This window comes from Mustelus asterias, chromosome 11 (assembly GCF_964213995.1).
Source record: "Mustelus asterias chromosome 11, sMusAst1.hap1.1, whole genome shotgun sequence".
NCBI lineage: Eukaryota > Metazoa > Chordata > Chondrichthyes > Carcharhiniformes > Triakidae > Mustelus > Mustelus asterias.
In genome coordinates, this window is record NC_135811.1 from 29594228 (window position 1) to 29611260 (window position 17033).

The window sequence follows — 17033 nt, forward strand, 5'->3', positions numbered from 1 at the left end:
TTTACAAAGGCAGATTAAAACATACTCATCTTATAAAGTCTAGCAGTCAGAACTTTCAAAAGAGAATTATATAAACTCCTGAAGAGGAAACATTGCAGCGCTATGGACAAAGTGCAGGGTAGTGGGACAAGCTAAAATTCTCTTATGGAGAGTTGACATGGGATCGACAGGCTGAATGGCCTCCTTTTGTGTTGTAACCATTTTATGATTCTATGATGCTCTGATGATATGAAGGACCATATTGCAAGGACTGAATGTTTTCATTTATGTTGCAGCTACAACATGGTGGGGATGTGCCATGTCTGAAGTACTTTCCTTCTAAAGCAGTCAGGTTTGGCTTCATCATTACAGAGGTATAAAGAATAGTTACAACAGACACGTTTATCTAAGATTATGTATTTCCTAAAATTCTAGTCATTTTTTCCTGTAATTTCGTTTCTTAAATTTTACAATAAAAATACCATCTTGGGCTCAGATAACATTAAAAGCTTACGCCTTGTTCCTACTGTTCCCTACGGTTTTAAATATCTTCTACTTTTTTCATATGGCTTCATGAGCACAAGCTGTCATCATAGTTTTAATGTCAGGCCTGAAATTCCTCAGAGTGGCAACCAGAGTCTGGTTACAATACTACTCCTAGTTCTCTACCTTAATTTTTTTCCATCCTGTCTCGCCTGACCTTTCAACTCAGGACGGGCGAGATCAGGGAAGTGCAGAATGTTCCCGTGACCTGGCATCAAAGGCCAACTCTATCAGGTGTGAAGAGGTCATGCCCCCTTTTTTATGACGCTAGCTGCCGTAAACCAGGCAAGTTAAAGGTCCAGCCAAAGTCTTTGATAAGCCAGGGAGAAGATAAATGGGTAGAATTTAGAAGTGGACATTCGGGTGGGGATCAGTGGGATGGTGGGGTGGGAGGTACGCTGGGGTGGGGCCAGTGTTGGGTTGGGCCTTGGGTCAGTTTGGTTGGGCCTTGGTTAAGTGTATAAAGTAAATGGGCAGGATTTTGGGGTGGGGACATGGGGGATTGGGTTGGGGTGAATGGGTAGTGAAAGGAGGGGTTGGACCTCTAATCCGGTCAGGCCTTGGGTCGGTTGGGTTGGATTGGGCCTTGGGAGGTGTGTGATGTTCAGGTTGGGTCAATCTTCAGGAACTGGGGTGTTCTGTTGAGTCAGCTGGGTTGGGCTTTGGGAGGGGATTGTTGGTTCGGGTCGAGAATCCCTACAGTGCAAAAGGAGGCTACAGCGGGTGGCATGCATTGGCCATGGCATCCCCAGAACCCACGAGGGATTGCCTCCCACTCACCCCAGGACCCTGAATGGGGTTTCAGTGCTCCCTTACCCACCACCCAGCCATGGGCCCAGTTGCCAGTGTGCATGCGGAGCTCAGGTAGGAATCAGACTAGTCTGCACCATGGCATCATCACAGTGGCGCATAGCGAGTCATCATCAATCCCCTGCCTGCCACAGAAACTCGATAACACCGTGTACACAGGCCCACCACTCTGTTACAATGTTGCAGGAGATAGTAGGATTCCAAGGAAGGCACGGGGGACAGGATGGGAACCCACATGCGGCAACACAGGCCCTGTGCTGGTGATCAGTGCTTGGTGATCAGGGTCTCCCTCGCTGCCCTCGCGTGCCTGATCTTTGCTGCCGCCAACCCTCCAGCGCCTGGGTGGCGTTGCTCGACGTCCTCTTCCTCCTCCTCCTACTGGGCAGCCTCCTCGGGTGGTTGGCCTCCACGTCCTCTTCCTTCTCCAAAAGGTCTCCTCACTGCTGTGCCAGGTTGTGTAGGGCACAGCACACCACCACAATGTGGGACAGTCCAAAGCAGGTACCCCATGTGCCCCATGAGCCATCCCTGCACCCTGGGCTCCTCATCAAAGACCTCCAGGACATCAGAACTCCTCAATGCAAGGCTGTCATGCATGCTGCTGGTGCAGATATTCAGCTGATGGTCACACACCAATTGCACATTATTGAATGGAAGCCCTTTCTGTTCATGAATCTTCCTGGATTTTTGATCGGGGCCTTGAGGGCGACGTGGGTGCAGTCTCTAGCCTCCTGCACATTTGGCATCCCTGCGATGGCCGCGAATCCTGCAGCCTGGTCTTCCTACTGGGCCTGGTCCAGGTCAAATTTAATATACTGGCCAGCCCGGCATACAGGGCATCCGTGAGCTTCTTGACATACTTGTGGACGGATGGTTGGGAAATGCCACAAAGGTCCCCACTGGTCATCTGGAAGGACCAGTGGCATAAAAGTTTAAGGTGACCATCACTTTCATACCATGCTCCAAGGTGCCAGGTACTGCACAGGTGGCGCACTGCCTCCTTTCAGAGCCGGAGCCGTCAGTGGCACACGATGTCCAACAGTTGCTCAAAGGACACTCGCATGCGGAACTGCGTGGTTCTCTACTCCCTCCTTCGCGGCAAATAGTGGCCGCATCCTGCCTCCAGTGGCCAACTCCCTCTCCTCCTGTGAGTGGTAAGGCCTGGCCTCCTGTGCCCACAATTCATTTTCCTGCACTTCCTCCTCAACTCCAGCAGCAACCAAAAGAGCAGTAAGATCAATGGGTTGCATTGCAAAAACATCTCATCAATCTGAAGGGGGCGTGGGGGGAATCCGGGGAAGCAGAGAGACCGATGGAGAAATTAAAGAACTCTGGTCACCCTCAGGCCAGCAACACACTCTCCCCATACCCCCCATAGACCCAAGCAACACACACTCCCCATACCCCCCCTCGCCCCCACAGCAACACACACTCCACATACCCACCCTACAGCAACACACACTCCACATACCCACCACAGCCCCCCAGCAACTGACACTCCCCATACCCCCCAACACCACACACTCCCCATACTCCCCCACAGATCCTCGGGGCAACACAGCCCCCCCATTCCCCCACCATTCACAAACACACAACAAGAACCCATGCAGTGGTGACCACAGACCGTGCTGCTTGACTAGTCCTGAGGCTGCAGCACTGCCACTTCAGAGAGTTTCCAGCCCAGCCCCCACCTGCAACAGTGCTTGCTGCTGCCTGCACTAGGACCCAGAGTCAGCGCTAAGGCCCGAGGTCAGCGTTCTGAGCCGGGTCTGTGCTGAGAGTCCGAAGTTGGATCACGGAGGAACAACAGCCCCCCACACACTCGCAGGCCCCCCGACCCGAAATGCAACATGGCCACCACAAAACAACCCCCCTGCCAACCCCCCTGAGTAGCACAGAGCAGTTTGAATACTGAGACTTACCTCCTCACTCACCCTCACTGATCAAGTGCCTGAATCCGACTTTTATAGAGGAGGTGTTTTCCTGACCAATCTGGCTGCAGTGAGTGAGATCATTAAGGCAGGTGAGCTGGGACGATTGGGAGTGAAACTCACTAATGACATTGTGATGAATGCATAAAAATGCAAATGGACGTTTCACCCGTTTTGGGCAGGGTTCCGATCATGCTGATTTTTTTTGGTAAAATAGGAATGACCGCGAAAAAGGGCGCCAGTTCCCTAATCACATCGCACCCGATTTTACGACATTTTCCTGTTGCAAAATGGGCGCAATGAGGTCATAAAATTCTGCCCAATGACTTTGCTGGGTTTGGTTGCAGTCTCCACTTGTAGAAATATTCAGGTTAGAGTTTAGTGAGGCTTCCATATCTGGAAAAAAAAGTGCCTGAGTTACTAATACAATTTCGTTGATATAAATTAATTAATTAATATGATGTGATAGGTTTGTCGCTTATGTAGATGTTAAAAATTGTCAGTGTCAGGACACTGCCCTGTGGGAGAATGTTGTTGAGTGTTCTTGGTGTGCTGAGCTTGCCTTGTAGGTAGATCTTCGGCCTGCTGTTTCTCAGAACTATTCACAGCAGCTCGAGTAATTCGATACGTGGCAGCAGCAGGGACAGTTTGAACATCAGTCCATGTTTCTACACTGCATTATAGGCTGAGGAAAGATCTATGAAAGGGCTCCAGTCTTGAAGTTATGATGAAAACCAGCCTCAAGGACTTCCTCACACCAATTGTACTGGGGCCGAACGCCAGCTTGTTGTTGGAGAAACGGGAAGTTGGTAGTGAGGCTAATTCTTACAAGAATGCGCTGCTCCAGGGGCTTATCGGATGTACGGAGCAGTGAAACTGTAGCTCCCAGGGTCATCTGCTGGCTTTTCTGGTTTTGACCGCCTATTACCATCACCTCATGCCAGATTTGGGGAATGTGGCCATTCTCCATAAAAGTTGAGAAGAATGCCATAGCCATTGTTGTGCCAGTACAAAAGATGATACAGGAGGTCTGGTGGGACGCCATCTTTCTCGAGAGCTTTTTTCTTTTTTGTGGTTACTGGGCCAGCATCGAATTTTATGAGGCTAAAGTCGTTTGGCAACGTGGAAGACACTGAACAAGTCACCATTGCTTCTCTGAGTTTTTCCTTGACCTCCTGTTTGTGTTGTTTATAGGTGATCCCTTTGAGTAGGCCATGAGTTTGGCAGCAACAGCAATCGCACTGGCTTGTGGGTTAGCGACCTCTGCTGGATTTGATGCATCAAGTTTCCTCAGGAGGACTTAGACCCAATGACTTGATTGCATGAAGTCCATGCATTTCACACAGTCAAGCCAGCTTTGTTGTCCACGGTTGTCCAAAGATTCAGTTATTGTCGTGGCTGCTGCTGGGTCTCCTGTTTGTTGGTATTGTTGAAAGAGGGCTTTACACTCAGGGTTCCAACTGGGATAAACAATGCTCTGAAACCCTCAAGGGATTGTCTTCTTTGCTGCAGCAATATGCAGGGCCAAAATGAAAATATTATCTGAAACTCTCAGACAGCTTTCTCGCAATTTTCCCCATTCATATATCATTATTAATGTCATCATTGTGGAAAATGATTAAAGTTGATGAAACAAGTGTGTTATTTTCTTATAGTTTTGCTTTTCTTTTTCAGGCCTATAGATTATAATAGTAGATCTATATTGCAACGTTGCTTTCACATTGATACCTAGCATAAAGTATAATACTGGGATTTTGTACTTATCGAGCATATAACATTAGTACTGAGTCCGCCTGGGAGAGACGGTCTTTTGTTATTGTTAAAGAATGGCTGTTGTATTACTATAGCCGGTATATAATAGGTGAAGGGTGTGGTTATGTTATTGCCCTATTAATCCAGAGACTAAGACTAATGATTTGGTGACATGGGTTTAAATCCCACCATGTTAAGAGAGGATTTTATCATACATGCAATCCCTACAATGCAGAAGGAGGCCATTTGGCCGATCGAGTCTGTACCGACAACAATCCCACCAGATCCTATCCCCAAAACCCCACTTATTTATCCTGTTAATCCCTCTAGCATATGCATCCTGGGACACTGAAGGGGCAATTTAGCATGGCTAATCAATCTAATCTGCATATCTTTGGACTGTGAGAGGAAACCAGAGCACCTGGAGGAAATCCACACAGACACGGAGAGAACGTGCAAACTCCACACAGACAGTGACTCACGCCAGGAATCGAACCTGTGCCCCTGGAGATGTGAGGCAGTAGTGCTAACTGCTGTGCCGCCCATCCACCATGCCGCCCATTATATTCAGTAATAAATAAATCTGGAATGAAAAGCTAATGGTGATGATGCAACTACTAGATTGTTGTAAAAGCTGGTTCATTAATATCTGTTAAGAAAGAAAAATCTTGTCATCTTTATCTAGCCTGGCCCTTTGCAATCTCGTTGACTCTTAGTACCCCTGGAATAGCCTAATAAGAGTAAAGGGCAACGCGGGGATGAAGAATAAATGCTTACCAGCAATGTCCACAGTCTGTGAATGTACATTAAAAAAAGTTTAATTTCACTGTTCCAGAGCTTAGATCACATTAGCTCTTTCCAATCATTGGACTTTTACTTAGCAGTGGCAGCCCTGATTCAGTTGACAGCATTCTCACTGTTGAGTCAGAAGGTTGTGTGTTCAACTCCCTCTTCAGGATTTCTGCACAAATTCTAGGCTAACATTCAGCACAGTCCTGAGGGAGGGCTAAACTGGTGCAAGTGCCGACTATCAGATGAGATGTTAAGTTAAGGCCCCCATGTCAGCGACTGTTTTCTCCAGGTGCTCCGGTTTCCTCCCACACTCCAAAGATGTGCGGGTTAGTCTGATTGGCCATGCTAAATTTCCCCTTGGTGTCAGGGGGATTAGCAGGGTAAATATGTGGGGTTACGGGGATAGGGTTTGGGTAGGGTTGTTGTCGATGCAGGCTCGATAGGCTGCAGAGATAAAATTGATTATTTTGTCATTACCACATTGCTGTTTGAGTGAGCTTGCTGTGTGCAAATTCACTGTCAAGTTTCCTACATTACAACAATAAAATACTTAATTGGCTGCCAAACACTGTGGGACATCCTGTAATCATAATAGGCGCTATATAAACACAGGTCTTTCTTTCATTCTCAGCCAGAAGGTAGTAATCAGTGCCCCACATATGCATAGAGATGTGCGTCCCATTTAACAGTGATGTGAACAAACAAAGTCACCAATGTTGCCCTCTTTGTATAATTTAAACATCAACTGCATCATTTGTTGTAGCAGAACCAAGCAACTCACTTTCTGGAAATTTGACCCAGTAACTACTCAGGGGCAGAGAATTGTTATAACAGCTCCATGTGATGAGCATTTCAAAATGAAAGTTTGGTCGTTTTCATTAAATGTTTCATTAACTTCATTAATTTTTTGGGACTATTATATGGAAAATAATTGGTAGATGGAAACAATTGCAAAAAGCTGTCTGAACAGTTCCGCCGATATCATAAACTGGAAAAGTGAGGCTTGAGTGCTTTATTGTTATCTGAATCCAAGATAATATTTTTATTGTAATCACTCTTATTTCTATATGATACATAGCGATATTATTTATAATACAAGAATCAAGTCTGACATTCAATTGACCTGTGGGCAGATCTAGCTACCAATTAAATGCTGTGCTCAAGATCACAAACTCATAAGATTAATAGACATGAAGGAAACTATGTTAATGCATCTATTGCAAATAAAAATAAAATGTGCAGGCACCTCATCAGATCACCTGATTGCATTTTGAATAGATCTAAAAAGTTCTCATCTTCACTAACCTCTCTGTCAAACCATTTTAAATGTGGATCATAACGTAACAAGTCTTTTTCTGGTATCAGTACTAAATTATCCTTCTTTTCACTTAATTCCTTTTTTGCCCTCTACGCCCCCTCCCCCCGCCCCCCTCCCGCCTTTATTATCATTAATCATTATGAATTGGATCACTTTACATTTGACAATCTGACACAGAAAACAGTCTTATTTTCACTTAAGTCAATGGAAACAAAAATCAAGTGGTTTCCATAATGGCAGCCAACCCACAATGCCACATTTATGCCCGAAACGCATGGCAAGTTGAACGTCTCCGCTGTTGAGATTCAGAATGCAAGTCATTGCCGCTTGGACTGCAGCAGTTCAAGAAGGCTGCTTACCACTGCCTTCTCAAGGGCACTCCGCTATGGGAAACAAAAATTGGTCTTGCCAGTGATGCTCACACCCCATAAAGAATGAAGAAAATGTAGTTTCGGAGCAGGAAACCTCGAGCATCAGTTGCCAAGGCACTCTGCTTAAACTTGTCCTGACCTCTCTGCTTCTTTCCTTTCAGTCAATTGAGTGAAGTTAATCTTGAGTGAAGTACTGGGGTGAAAAGGTTGCTGAGTATATCATGTTACTATGACAACCTGACTCTTTTTTATCATTGAAGTCACAAGGTTGAATTTTACCAGCCCTTTTGGGGTAAGGCTAAGAGGTGGAATATATGTCAAAATGGTGTGGGAAAGCTTGGAGGGCATGCCCAACATTTTTCTGCTGCCATGCCATGTTGCCAATGGCAGGAAAGCTGGTAAACCACCTGCCAGCCTGGAGGCCAGTTGAGCCACTTAAGTGATCAGTTAGGGGCATCTTCCCACCTCCACTGGCATTTTGCCTGCGTTAAAGTGGCCCATCACTGTGTGGGGAGACCACCCATTGAAACTTGGTGGCCCCCAGCAGGCTCCAGGTAATGATGGGGGCCTACATTTAGTCTGTGGAGGGCACCCAGGTGGAAATGGCTGCCCATGCTGTAACAGTGCTGCATGTTCTCCGTCACCCTCTTTTCTGGGCCTGCAGCGTCCTGCTTACCTCAGTTTGAGGGTGCATAGCCATCAATGCACCATCATCCTCCTGGTGCAGTCCCAGTGTTGCTAGCTCTGCTTCCACCAAGGAATTCCAGCCATTGGACAGGACCCTAAAATGGGCATCAGTTTAATACTTCACAATCAACCTGTGCCCATTGCCTACAATGTTGGCAGCACACAAACTTGGTGCTGCTTGCTGGTTTGCATGATAACTGTAGGCAGCCAGCGCTAAATGCACTGCTGAGTGGCTGGATTCCTTTGTAGGGGACCCAAGTTTGATCAATGGCCTCCATCTTTTAAAGGGAGGTGCATTCTGGCTGGAGCTGGTTGGGAATTGGTTGCACAAAAGAGTATAAGCAGGAAGATCATTGAATCATGGTGTAACAGGGAAGAGAGAATGCTGTAATGTTCCCTTACACTGTCTTGGTGGTGGAGGTAGGCAGGGAGACAGGGATTTTTTATCCACAGGAGGCCTGCCTGCGGGCTTTCCAGAAAAGCTGGGAGTGAGATTAGATAACTGTGCTACTCAATGCCAGGACTAACCCCCTGGACCTGAATACAGTAACAGCAGATCAATCACCTCACACGAGTGGTCAAGGTGAGTGAATGAATCTTCAAATTTTACATTCCACCAACTAGCCTTACACACTGCTCAGAGGACCACATCCCCCATTGCTCAACCACCACAAATCTCCATCAATCACAACTCAGATTTAGCATTTATAGCTTCACTTCACTCTTACACACCTAGCATTGCTATAAGTCTCACACCCACATCACACAGCTCTGCTTCCACCAAGGAATTCCAGCCATTGGACAGGACCCTAAAATGGGCATCAGTTTAATACTTCACAATCAACCTGTGCCCATTGCCTACAATGTTGGCAGCACACAAACTTGGTGCTGCTTGCTGGTTTGCATGATAACTGTAGGCAGCCAGCGCTAAATGCACTGCTGAGTGGCTGGATTCCTTTGTAGGGGACCCAAGTTTGATCAATGGCCTCCATCTTTTAAAGGGAGGTGCATTCTGGCTGGAGCTGCCAGCCTTCAACCCTAACAACCACATCACCTGAACATATTGCACCACTCTCACTGGCGCACTTCCCTATCTCTTGCAGGTCAAGATGGCAGCAGCACCTCCCCAGAACAGGACAGGCACAGCTGCATATCCTCAACCCCATGAGGAGACCAAGATACGATCGTTGGAGCAACCTGAAACCATCAAAATGACGATATACTCATATCTATTCTTCCTTCTTATATCCCTTTTCCCCCACATCCTACCATCTCTTTTGATTTATAAACTGCAGGTGGTAAGCATGCACCATTTGCTCTTTGCCCTTGCCCTCATCACAACTTTAACCTTGTCCCTCCTTTCAGCTACCTTGGAGCTTCAGGGCAGTGGTGAAGGAGCTGGAAGATGAAAAAGAAACACCGATATTTGCTCTCCGGGTCGCAGTCACCAACTCAGAGACTGACCTTGCTCGTACCTTAGAGAATAGTTGGTGACAGGGTCTGCGCAAGTTGAGAAACTGGAGGAAGAGGTCACACACAGGTTCTATTAATAAGAAGTCAGAGGAATTCAATAAGGGAGTTTATAGAAGAAGGCGAATAAGTAAGTATACTGAAGTGCTTGGTGTATTGGCAAGCCTGCCAATCAAGGAGAATGAAGGAGCCTGGCACCAAGTTGCCACAGGAGAACAGAACATGGAGTCCATCTTCCCCAGCTTTGAAGAGAAGTGAACGCTCCACCTGCCTGTTTCTGGCCAGGGAGAATGAAAACGTACGTAGCTTTTACACATTGAAAAAATTCAGTGAGCTCCCTAAGGCAAAGCGGACAGCGAACTGGAGGATCTTGCAAAAATTGTCTGCGCCAGCCTGGAAGAAGCCAGATGCATAGAAGTTCATTCCCCAGTCACCTTCACAGCCAGAGGCAATACTGGTCTCGTCCTCTTCTGAGGCTCCAGTTGTGGCTGTAGTAGGTGGCAGATTTCAGTCAGGATCTCCTTAGTGAACTGAAAGGATCTGATAGATTCCTTCTTGCTGAATTTGGAATCGGAAAACTGTTTCCTGAATACGCTGGGTGTTTGAGGATCCTGCTGAAAACCCTTCTCCCCATCCCCCCTTCCCTCTTTAGCAACTGTTCTAATCCAATGGGGATGCTAACTACTTACACCCATGTCTAGGAGCAAGTGATGTGTGTGGAATCCCTGAATTTAGGACAAAGTCCTTCTGCATGTGCCACACTACTCTCTGTAGACTTCAGGGATTTTAAATCACTCTGGAAACTTCTACACACACAGTAAAATACAGTAGAAATCAATCAACAAGTAATCTGAAAGTAGTTGAGAATCCCCTTAATAACACTGGTGGTTGGGATGGAGGAAGCGGTGCAGGGGAGGAGTGAGGGAAGATTGAGGGGGAAGGATGGGGGGAGTTGCTACAGAATGTGAGTTCAGCTGTGCTTGTTTAACTGATGTTCTTTAAGCAGCTGGAGTGTTGAGCTCCAGAATGGCAGCACTGACATCAAATCAGCATTGCTTGGCATCATCATCTACTTATTATGACTACTTCCAGTGGATGCAACTGTACATGTGGTAATGCCCTCGCCAAAATGGCACCTGGCACAACTGTCGTGTGCACACAGCTTGAATGCCATTCTGAAGGCAAAACCCTCAAAAAAGCACGTGCTACAGAACCGAATGGCGTGGCCCTTGTTTTCCAAGGAGAAACGTGTTGCAGATATACTATTATTCATTTTAATAGATGCGGTGTAGTATTGTATATTGCAACTATGCACTAAATTGAAATTTAGTTAGCTTTCTTGCTTACGCAGCATAAATGTCTAACTGATGGGCGGCATGGTGGCGCAGTGGTTAGCACTGCTGTCTCACAGTGCCAGGGACCCGGGTTCAATTCCAGCCACGGGTCACTGTCTGTGTGGAGTTTGCACTTCCTCCCCGTGTCTGCATGGGTTTTCTCTGAGTGCTCTGGTTTCCTCTCACAGTCCAAAGATGTGTGGATTAGGTTGATTGGCCATGCTAAATTAACGCTAGTGTCAGGGGAATTAGCAGGATAAATGAAGGTTACGGGAATAGGGCCTGGGTGGGATTGTGGTTGGTACAGACTCGATGGGCCAATTGGCCTCTTTCTGTACTGTAGGGATTCTATGATAAAAGAATGAGCATATGCACTAAAAGTAGATGAAAAATAAAACTCTTAATAAACTCTTCGACATCATCAATCTCTAACCAGAAGGCATTGATTCAAGCTGAGAAAAGTGAAGTTGGAATAGTTGTGTAGATTAAACTCCTTTGCACAGAGTGAATGTGTGGGATTTACTGTCCAGGGACAAACTTGATTTTGAAGGTTCCAAGAGAATTTTCCTCAGCTTTGGCCAGGATTGAGAAACAGGACAAGGAACAAGACACGATGGGCTGCCATGAACATCTCTACACCAATAATATTAACAGAACCATATTCAAGTAGCTGTGCCACCTGCTAATATAATCCACTTGCTGAAGAAGCAACCAGTGTCTCGGCTGGTCTGGAAACAGATTGAATCTGACTCAGACCACTGAGGAAACCCATTTTCTTTAACCTGTCGTGAATTCCTTTGTGATATTCTGAGACAAAGGACAGGAAGCTTCCCGCAGCTGAAAATAATCCAATGAATCAGGTGCTATGAGCAGGAAAGCAGATTTCCAGAGGATGCTATAAATAGGGATGGTGACTCATCAGATCAAATATTTGATCAAGCTTCAGATACTCAGGGATAACAGTAATTCACTGATCTGTACAAAAATGAACATTCTCCTCAATATGCTTGCCAAACTGGAAGATTGAAACAACACAAAAAAAACTACCTACATATCTTCTGAAAAGGCAATTTCAGTATAGGCATCATAGAATCCCTGCAATGCAGAAGGAGGCCATTCTACCCATTCAGTGTGCACCGATGACAATCCCACCTAAGCCCTATCCCGTTACCCCACATATTTACCCTGCTAATCCCTCTAACCTACGCATCCTGGGACACTAAGGGGCAATTTAGCATAGCCAATGCACCTCACCCGCAAATCTTTGGACTATGGGAGGAAACCGGAGCACCCAGAGGAAACCCACGCAGACACGGGGAGAACACGCAAACTCCACACAGACAGTGACCCAAGCCGGGAATCGAACCCAGATCCCTGAAGCTGTGAGGCAGCAGTGCTAATCACTGTGCCACTGTGCTGCCTACTTTTCTCCTAATCTCTTTCATCTGGGTCAGATGCTGTTAGTCAGGGTCCCAGTTATTCCAGGAAAATTTCAGGGAATAGCCTGGAACCTGGACTGCCCCACACCCTGTCAATGACTTTGAAACCCACAGTTTTCCTGACAATCCTCCTACAAATCCTTCATAGATCACCAGAAACAATCAACGGATTACTAGAAGGACCTCACTGGAATAGCAATGTTTACTGTTTATAAATAAATCTAGTGCATCCCCTGAAAACTCTTCAGGACCTGGTGGTCCTTTACCCATTCTAGATTGTCAATTTCCAGATGCATTTGCCACAAATTAATTCTCAACTCGACACAAGAATGACGCAACCAAACTTAAGGCAACATCTTCACAAGGACTGAATAATGCCCTTCAATAACTGACAAACGAGTTGTAGCTCACCCACCTTATCTTTCCACTAGTTTCAGATTATGGTAATCACCCTCTGCTAGTCCCAACAATACAAGAACAATTCCAATGTGAACCAAGCCTATATCTCGCTTCTCCACCAGAAACCTGTGGACTCATCATATTTTCTCTACCATGCTTGCATCCAGGTTAAATGTCAACGCTGAGAACTGAAAGAGGTTTGGAAGAGAGAAAAAGTTCATTAGATAAGGGAAAGAGACTCAGGAGACATGTTGGAGCAAACCTTCAGAGCTAGCGCCTATATCAGAATGCACAAGGGCTAGCTCAAGATAAAGCATTCAACTTACTGCACTCCACAGCTGTTTCACAAATTCCACTCCTCCCTTAGAGCTAATGCTCAAGAGTTTCTGAACAGAGGGGTATACTGTTGGATATGATCTGGTCCTCCCTCCTTATTCACCCTCTGTGAGCATCAATTTGTAGGCCACTGGAAACATCAGAGCTTTCAAATCCTTATTTGTTCAAGTATATGTATGCTTGGATTATTCACGAAGGAACAGACTTTCTCTATTACATATGGGCACGGCACAACTGTCACTACTCACTGTCGAAAGAGGCAGCTCTGTGATGAAGCACAATTTCTACAAGTGTGGGTCATCCATCCATCGTGTTGTGGATATCATCCATCGTGTTGAGTGGCACTACCATCGTGCTAGCAGGAATAGACGTCAAACAGATCTAGCAACTCAAGACGGGACATTCCTGAGACATTGTGGGCCATCAGCAGCAGCAGAATTATACTCCTCATGTCCCAGCATGTCCCTCACAGTGCCATTACCACCAAGCCCGGGGATCAACCCTGCTTCAATGAAAAATGCAGGAGGGCATGCCAGGAGCCTGGCATACCTAAAAATGAGGTGTCAACCCACTGCTACACAGGTTAAGGTCCTAAACTGGAGCATGGCCAATCTTTGGGGCATTAGGCAGCATCTAACAGAGGTCAATTGGGTGAGTGTTTGAAGGGAAAGGAACAATTGGCAAATGGGAGGGTTTTAAAAGTGTGATAACAAGGGCAGAATTTTCTGAGATTTAAGTTGCTGATCCATTTTTCAGATGAGTTTTCACTCCCAATTTTACGCACTTAGTCTTTGAAAATATGGGCGAGACTGTTTTTAGCCTCCAGAGGCAGTGGGCGCGGCCTAATTCACCAGACAGCCAGAAGCTCAGATCGGAGCCCCAAACCACGCATGTACAGGAAAAGTGGAAAAAAACCTAGCTCTGCTGACAGAACCCCCACGGGCCAGATACAGCCTCCCCCTCACCATTGATATTGAAGATCTCCACCCGACATTATCGACCCCCTTATCCCACCACAGTCACCAGAGGGATTCTGCACAGTGATGTCAGTGGGGGAGGCCCCTCAATGCACTGCGACTGAGAAAATCAATACGCTCAAATAATTCACTGACTACAGCAGGTGGCATGCATTGGCAGCGACTTACAACATCTGCCATGGTATTCCCAGAACCCACGAGAGATTCCCTCCACGCCCCCCAACCCCACCCAACCTGGGGCCCTGCATGGGCGTTTAGAGCTCCTTTACCCACCACCCAGACATGGGCCAGGTGCCAGCATGCATGAGGAGCTCAGGAAGGTGTCAGACTAGTTTACACTTGGACATCATCACAATGACGCTTAGCGAGTCATCATCACTCTCCTGCCTGACACAGAAACTAGCTAACACAACGTACGCGGACCCACCACTCTGGTGTTACAATGTTGCAGGAGATTGTAGGATAATCCTGCAGCCCGGGCTTCCTGCTGGGCCTGGTCCAGGTCAAATTTAATATACTGGCCAGCCCGGGCATACAGGGCATCCGTGACCTCCTTGACACACTTGTGGATGGATGGTTGGGAAATACCACAAAGGTCTCCGCTGGTGATCTGGAAGGACCCGGGGGCGTAAAAGTTCAAGGCAGCCATCACTTTCACAGCCACTGGGAGTGGGTGACCCCCATGCTCCAAGTGCCAGGTCCTGCAACAAATGGCACAGGTGTGGCACTAACTCCTTTTAGAGCTGGAGCCATCAGCAGCACACGATGTCTGACAGTTGCTCAAAGATCACTCGCAAGCGGAACTGGCGGGGTCTCTGCTCCCTTCTTCTCCTGCCCCCCCTGGGGCGAATGGTGGCCCGGTGGCTCCGGTGGCCATCTTCCTCTATCCCTGTGAGTGGTAAGGCCTGGGCCTCCCCTGCCCATGATTCATCCTCCTGCGCCTCAACCTCAGTTATAGCAGCAACCAAAAGAACAGCAAGATCAATGGGTTGCATTGCAAAAGCCATCTGGGCAATCTGAAGGGGGGGGAAATTTAGAGAAGGGGAGAGACAGATGGAGAGGTTAAAGAACTCTACTCACCCCGAAGCCAGCAGCACACACTACCCATAACCCCCCCAGACCTCCAGCAACACACACTCCCCATACCCCCCCACAGTCCCCCAGTAACACACACTTCCCATACCCCCAACAGGCCTCCAGCAATGTACACTCCCCATACCCTCCCCTTATAGCCCCCCAGCAGCACACGCTCCCCATACCCCCAACAGATCCCAGAATGGCAACACAGCCCCCCCCATTCCTCCACCACTCACAAACACACACCCAGAAACCATGCAGTAGTGACCACAGACCGTGCTGCTTGACAAATCCTGAGGCTGCAGCACTGCCATTTCAGAGAGTTTCCAGCCCAGCCCCCTCCAGCAACAGTTCTTGTTGCTGCCTGCACTAGGACCCAGAGTCAGCACTAAGCCCCAAGGTCAGCGCTCTGAGCCAGGTCCGTGCTGAGAGTCCGAGGTTGGACCCCATGAGCAACAACAGCCCCCCACCCCCCCCACACACTTGCATGCCCCCCGACCTGAAACGCAACATGGCTGCCACAAAACAACCCCTCCGAGCAGCACGGAGCAGTTTGAATGCGGAGACTTACCTCCTCACTCACCCTCACTGATCAAGCACCTGAATCCGACTTTTATAGAGGAGGTATTTTCCTGACCGATCCGCCTGCAGCGAGTGAGATCATTAAGGCAGGTGAGCTGGGACGATTGGGAGTGAAGCTCACTAATGACATTGTGGTGAATGCAAAAAAAATGCAAATGGAATTTTACGACCTCATGGTGCCCGTTTTGGGTGGGCTCCTGATTTTTTTTTGGTAAAATGGAAATAGGCACGAAAACGGGCAACGTCCCCGCATCACGCCCAATTTTATGAAATTTTCCCGCCGCAAAATGGGCACCATGAGGTCGTGAAATTCCACCCCAAGAGTCCAGGGGTAGTATATTCCTGTTAGGATGATGGGAAAGGCTGGCAAGTTTAGGGATCCCCGGCTGACCAAGGACATTAAAGCTCTGGTCAGGAAAAAGAAGGAAGTATACATTGGGTTTAGGCATTCGGGACAAGTGAATCCCTCGATGGTTATAAAAAGTGTAAGAGTACACCTAAGAGGGAAATCAGGAGGGCAAAAAGAAAATATGATATTGATCTGGCAAGTAAGGTTGAAGAAAATCCCAAGAAGTTCTATAGCTATATTAATATTAATAGGGTGGCTAGAAAGAGAATAGGTCCCCTTAAAGATCAGCATGGCCATCTGTGTGTGGATCCACAGGAGACGGCTGAGATTTTTAATGAATATTTCTCCTCGGTGTTCATTGCAGAGAACATCATTGGTGGTAAAGAAATAAGGAAACGAGTGGTGATGTTCTGCACCATATGCATATTATTAGGGAAGGAGGTATCTGCAGCCTTAAAGCGCATTAAGGTGGATAAATCCCCTGGGCCTGATCAAATGCATTCTCAGATCTTGTGGGAGGCTAGAGAAGAAATTGCAGAGGCACTTGCAGAGATATTTGCTTCATCTCTTTCCACTGGCAAAGTTCCGGAAGACTGGAGCGTAGCTAATGTTGTTCCGTTGTTTAAGAAGGGTAGCAACGACAAGCCAGGGAATTACAGGCTGGTGAGCTTGACATCAGTGGTGGGTGAGTTACTGGAGGGATTTCTGAGGGACAGGATCTACCAACATTTGGATAGTCAAGTTCTGATTAGGGATAGTCAGCACGGCTTTGTGCGTGTGAAGTCATGCCTGACGAATCAAAGAGGATGGATAGGGTAGGGCAGTAGATGTTGTTTATGTGGACTTTAGCAAGGTATTTGACAAGGTCCCGCATGGCAGGCTAGTCT

The 17033-nt window shown here is 47.1% G+C and overlaps 1 protein-coding gene across 5 annotated transcripts in view; it reads left to right on the forward strand.

Moving 5' to 3' along the window:
- Positions 1-17033, forward strand: part of btbd16 (BTB (POZ) domain containing 16) — a 69448-nt gene that overhangs the window by 28368 nt on the left and 24047 nt on the right. For 4 of the 5 annotated variants that reach the window (XM_078224365.1, XM_078224366.1, XM_078224368.1 and 1 more), the window contains one exon: positions 276-353. The exons of the other annotated variant lie outside the window; for it this stretch is intronic. In XM_078224365.1, coding sequence (XP_078080491.1) covers positions 276-353 — 78 coding nt within the window. The remainder of the gene's footprint in view (positions 1-275; positions 354-17033) is intronic. 5 annotated transcript variants of the gene reach the window in all.